Source organism: Amphibalanus amphitrite, unplaced genomic scaffold (genome assembly GCF_019059575.1).
Source record: "Amphibalanus amphitrite isolate SeventyFive unplaced genomic scaffold, NRLGWU_Aamphi_draft 002528F_arrow, whole genome shotgun sequence".
NCBI lineage: Eukaryota > Metazoa > Arthropoda > Thecostraca > Balanomorpha > Balanidae > Amphibalanus > Amphibalanus amphitrite.
Genome location: NW_024883950.1, coordinates 23978 through 29664, shown reverse-complemented (window position 1 = coordinate 29664; position 5687 = coordinate 23978). Strand labels below are relative to the sequence as shown.

At 55.3% G+C, this 5687-nt stretch overlaps 1 protein-coding gene across 1 annotated transcript; it reads left to right on the top strand.

The window, feature by feature from the left end:
• Nucleotides 1-28: 28 nt before the first annotated feature.
• LOC122377112 (cellular tumor antigen p53-like) lies at nucleotides 29-2357 on the top strand. The gene is made up of 3 exons (XM_043357080.1): nucleotides 29-526; nucleotides 927-1100; nucleotides 1585-2357. Exons 2-3 carry the CDS (start codon nucleotides 1033-1035, stop codon nucleotides 1961-1963), a joined length of 447 nt encoding a protein of 148 aa, XP_043213015.1. The 5' UTR covers nucleotides 29-526; nucleotides 927-1032; the 3' UTR covers nucleotides 1964-2357.
• The last annotated feature ends 3330 nt before the right edge of the window (nucleotides 2358-5687 follow it).

The following is a 5687-nucleotide window of genomic DNA, read 5'->3' as shown; positions in this document are numbered from 1 at the left end:
GCTGTTTTTTTTTTTTTTTTTTTAGCGTGGCAGGGCATTCGGAAGGCGCCGTCCATCGTCCGTCTGACCGTCCCCCTGAGGATCCGTCGCTGACTGTGGCTCCTCTGCTCCCCTCAGTACGTGCTGCCGCACGCGCCGCCGCCGCAGCCGGTGCAGCCGGCCGGCGACCGTTTCGTGGAGTCCGCCGTGAACAACACACTGCCGGCCGCTGGAGCCGTGCCGGCCAGCACCGGTTCCGCGTTCGGTGCGCCTCCGCCGCCGGCGCAGCAGGCCGCCAGCCGCCCTACGTGTGTTCGACAGGGAGACCAACAATCTGTACGTCGACATGATCATCGCGGTGACGTTCGCGTTCCGCGTCGCCGAAGCACGGACACGAGCGCGTCTGCGCGTGTCGCGCTGTCCCGTGCACCACGTCAACACGCCGGTGCGGCCGCTGTCCCCACCCACCGGCTGCCCGAGCTCGAGTGCAACAACGGCGCCGGCAGCTTATCGACCACGTCATTCGCGCCGAGCACGACGATGCTGTGTAAGTGCCGGTCTATCGGTCCGCTAAGCGGGCGCTGGGGAGCGCCACTGGATCGGGATATTTCATATTAACTTCTTTGAGGGCTTTGCATGGTCAATATCTACCGTTTACATTTTCTCTCACGAGTCTGGTAGTGTCCGATTCAATATTTTATTTTATTTACTTTTTTCTCTTGCTGCCCAATCCGTAGCCGTGTATTGATTGATAGTCCATACAAGCCCGCCGAGATTCTTTATTTGTTGTTAATGAAACGGCATTTTGAGTAGAGGAACATTTATAAACTGAGATACCGGTAGGAGGTGTGCCAGTCTGTTGGGTGCCTCTGTTTTGTTCCCCTCTGTAAGCTCCGGTTGTGCGCTCCGGTTATGTTCTGTGTCTGACCAGCTGTGCTCCCCGACAGGTACCAGGAGGGAGGCACCACAAAGGAGCGTCGCAGCGTGGTGGTGCCGTACGAGCGACCGCCGCCGGGCACCCTCGACTACCTGGTCTCGTACCGGTTCTGCTGCATGAACACCTGCGTGGGTGGCATCAATCGGCGCCGCCTGATGGTCCTGTTCACCCTGGAGGACTCGAGGTGAGCGGGCGATGGTCGCGACACCTCTCCTACTCAGCGGGACAGCCTGCAGCCTGACGGGCACTGCACCAGTGCCGTCCATCGGGGACAGGTGCAGATGGGAGACCTGTGGTGTCCGACGACCAACGGGTATGTTACTAACATATGTATTATGTTCTTGGCAACTTATCGTTTTCTGTTGTTGGCCGAATTATCGAATGATTGCTTGCGCGACTTTAGCCGGCCCTGCTACTTTATCAACTTAACGACTTAACTTATTTAAACTAAGGTAGGCCAACTCAATGTTCAGTGTTGTGATCTGATAATTGGCTTAGCCAGCTTGCAGTCCTTAGGCGCCGCTTCTTCTTTCAGTGGCATGTACCAACACGGTGTGCTGTCTTTCAAACCACGTAAAGCATTATCTGCGTTTCCTGTCCAAACGTACACGGTCTGAATCCATCGGTTTACCCAAAATTGACCTGTGGTGCCTTTGTTTTGCCGACAGCAACGGAGAGGCGTTGGGCCGACAGTCCGTTGAAGTAAAAGTGTGCAAGTGCCCACACCGTGACGCGCGCACCGACCGGAGCCGCGCGCTGCCCAAGCAGCGCCGGCCGGCGTCCTCGCCCGACCCTCAGGAGCCGCCGGCGCGCCGTCCGTGTCCGGCCGGCCGCCTAGTCGTCGAGGTGGACGACATGATCGAATACGACCACCTGAAGGCCGTGCTGGCGTCGTTCCGCGCGGCGCGCCGCGGTCTGCTGAGAGCCCGCTCCACCAGTGACAGCGCCGCGCCCGCGCTGCCGGCCTCCGTCAGTAGCGATACGACCAGCAGCGAGCGGGATTCCCCTGCTGAGCGGCGCACGCTGTTCAAAACGGAGGCGCCCTGACTGAGCTGAGTGCGCCGTCTGATAGTGACGTTAGCCGAGGCGAGGAAGATGTCGCTACTTTGATCGCCGGTAGTTGACACTGCTGTCGCTACGACCGGCCCTTCATTGTCGTCGAAGGAAGGCGAACGGAGGCGATGAGCTGCTTGAGAGCTTGTTGCCATCGAGAGTCTTTCAGTGTATATAGCTGGTTTGGTCCTTTTGATTGGCTTACGCCCGGAGTGGTCCGTTTTGAACGCAGTGATACTCTGAGCTGGATGATAAGTGTTATTGATAAGTGTTATACGTGTCAACAACCATATTTGCTGTATGGATGTTTTGCAACTAGCTAGCAGTACGTGTATGTGAGATTAACGCTACCACAGCTTCAAAAATATATGTGCTTTGAAGAGATGAATGGTTTAGGCGAATAAGGCGATTGTCCCGAGTCGACAGTTCCGCGAGCTTCTTCAGTTATTCAGTAAATGCCGTGCATTTGTATCCGTTATGGCACAGTCAAGTGACTTCATTCGCTTTCATCAGCATAACAACATTACATTCAACATAACAAATACACTAACTATGGAGCATAATACAATGCTCAATTGACTGATGCAGCAATTCGTTAGTACAATGTTTCGGGTTTCCGATGAAATCTAGGCTACATACATCTAGACTACCTCGATGTAACTGAAGTTGGCACAGATTCAGCACAGCACAGATTCAGTAGGGGGAAAAAAGGATCCGGTAGGGGGAACCCTTTATGACCCGTTGCGTTTTCCCTTAGAAATGACGTCACAAGGTTAAAAACTACACTAGTCGAAAGCTCTCGTTAACCCAGACACAGCTGTGCAGTAAAATTTCACTTTTTCCCGCAGGAAAGTTTTTACGGGAAAATAAAAATTTTGGGTAATGGGAGGGGGGCCTCCCGATTTCGTTCAAAATCGGCACACAGGTGCCACACCATCAGACGAGCAACTTTCCCCAAAACGGTCCCCGTTGCATTGACGTTTAAGGCCCGTGAAGCCCCCAAAACTCGTAAAATATCCGTAAAATTTTGACGATTTTTTGCTCCACTTCTCTGGAAAAGCTCCACCCATGTCTCTGCCCTGTCCTGTCCTCTGTCCTGTCCTCTTTTTTTTATAAATTTAGCTCGAAGGGTTGAATGGACGGATTGACAGAGCCGGAGCCTACGCTAAGAGAAGCTTGTTGCGTAGACCGCGTAGACCCCGACCCCTACCGTCCGATCGCGCAATTCCGGCTAACGGGAGAATTTAGATGCCAAAGTTTAGCGTGCCTTTCAAAGCCGAACACGGCCTGTCCCACTCAACTGACTTCAACTGGTTGTAGCCATGCTCCCAGTGAGTCTCCCACCAACCGTAGACCATGTCCCCGTCAGGAGTCTCAAATATCAAGCGCCGGAGCGACTCGAACCCGGGCTCTCACCCAGCGCTCTACCAACTGAGCTACGGGACAGGCTCCTTTATCCTGTCGCCTGCCGTCCTCTGTCCTGTTGTCTGCCCGCTGTCCTCTCCTTTCCTCTGTCCCGTTCTCTGTCCTCTCCTCTGTCCAGTGTCCCGTCTACAATCCTGATGTCTGTCCTCTGTCCTGTCCTGTCCTGTCTTCCGTCCGCTGTTTTCTCTCCTGTCCACGCCACTGCTCACAGGTGTGTGTGCGCAGCTGGGGACGGCTGGCTGACTACTGCCGATCAGGCGCTCCGACCCGCACTTGCTGGCGTTATACTGGAGTGACGTGTAGTTCATCCCACGGATGGCACCATCCCCGCCGTGATCCGAGCGCAGTTCTGACCTGAGATGACCTGGCCTGACCTGGTGTGACCCCGCTGCGTCCGAGCTGTGCCGAAGCGATGTTTTGGTGGTCGGAGACGTCGAGAGAGCTGCGGCCGAGTCGCCGTCACCTGTATCCACTGCCAGAGGAGCCCGGCGCCACGGGTGAGTGTCAGTGTCAGTGTCAGTGATGTGACTGTGTCAGTGTCACTCAGTGACATGCCTGTGTCAGTGTCAGTGACATGCCTGTGTCAGTGTCAGTGACATGCCTGTGTCAGTGTCAGTGACATGTCTGTGTCAGTGATACGACCTTGTCATGGTTTTTGACACGTGGCAGTACGCAGTAGCAATATTATAACACGTGTCAGTGTCGATTATAGGTACGACTCGTGTCAGTATCAGTGATACAACCTGTGTCAGTGTCAGTGACACGACCCGTGTAACTGTCAATGGTTCAGCCCGTGTCAGTGCTAGTGATTCAATCTATGTCACTTGGTGGCATCGCCATCATCGACATGCATGGTAACACGTGATCGTGATGAGTGTTATCACAGTGACACTATACCCTCTGAGACATCGGACCTCGGCTGTGGGTTGGTCAGTTGGTCTTCGTGCATCAATGCCACCCTGCTCTGATAATGGTTGGAATCGGGCCCAACGGATGGGCGACGGCCGTCGTGGGATCATATGTTACATCCCGTCTTTACCCAGCCGACACAATATGAACGGACCTTACACCGCCCCAGGCAGTCGGGAACACGCTGCATAGGTAAACGCGTGCAATAGCAATGTGCAATGCGCAGCGTGCGCTGCATGTGCCGTAAGTGATGTCTGATGTGCACCGCGGTGACGGCTGAACGGGTAAACGCCACTTGAGGTGACTCATCATCCATCAAACAGGACGTGCAGGGCAGCACTGGTGGATCGGCCGGTTATCCTGATCAGCTGACTCGTCCAATACACGGTGCCGCCGCGGCATCGCGACTGAGAGCTGTTGGGACCTACTAACTGAGGTGCAACGAAGAGAGAGAGAGAGAGAGAGAGAGAGAGAGAGAGAGAGAGAGAGAGAGAGAGAGAGAGAGAGAGAGAGAGAGAGAGAGAGAGAGAGAGAGAGAGAGAGAGAAAAAAAGAGAGAAAGAGAGAGAGGGGGGTAGAGACGAAGAGAGGGATGGGAGAGTGACGGAGAGAGGGACAGAGAGAGAGAGGGGGGACAGAGAGAGCCAGGGACAGAGAAAGAGAGAGAGAGAGGGAGGGAGGGAGGGGACAGAGACGGAGAGAGAGAGAGAGAGAGAGAGAGAGAGAGAGAGAGAGAGAGAGAGAGAGAGAGAGAGAGAGAGAGAGAGAGAGAGAGAGAGAGAGAGAGAGAGAGAGAGAGAGAGAGAGAGAGAGAGAGAGAGAGAGAGAGAGAGAGAGAGAGAATGATTCGGAGTCTCGGAGAGATTACAGAGATTGGATATTCAATGCGATTGAATGATTGAGGTAAGCATCACTGCAATGAAAGCAGATGAACGGTAGAGACTGATATAAAGTAAGAGCAAGGGCTGAGGAACATGGATGGAAAATACGTAGCCAGGTATTACCTTGTTGTTTAGAAGCTCAGATAATCTAAATTCCTCAATAGTTGGTCACATTCCGCCGTTCCACAGTGGAATACCACTGGCTAACGAGCTTCCGGCGTAACGAACGCGACCGTTCGGTCGGCTGTGGGTCGGTCTGCCGGACGGTGCCCCTGAGCGGTCCCTCTGAGCAGAACGGTGTCCCAGTTGTCTCTCTGTGCGCGGCGCGCGCCGCAGCTCGGCGTCGTCACGGTGTGCGCGCTGCACGGCCGGCCGCCCCCGCCCCCGCCGCCGCCGCCGCCGCCGCCGCCCGGACGCGGTCGGCGCTCCCGGCCTTGTGACTCAGCCGCCCGGCCCGACGGTCTGTCGGCGGCGGCGGCCAGTCGGAGCGGCGCGGCGCGGACG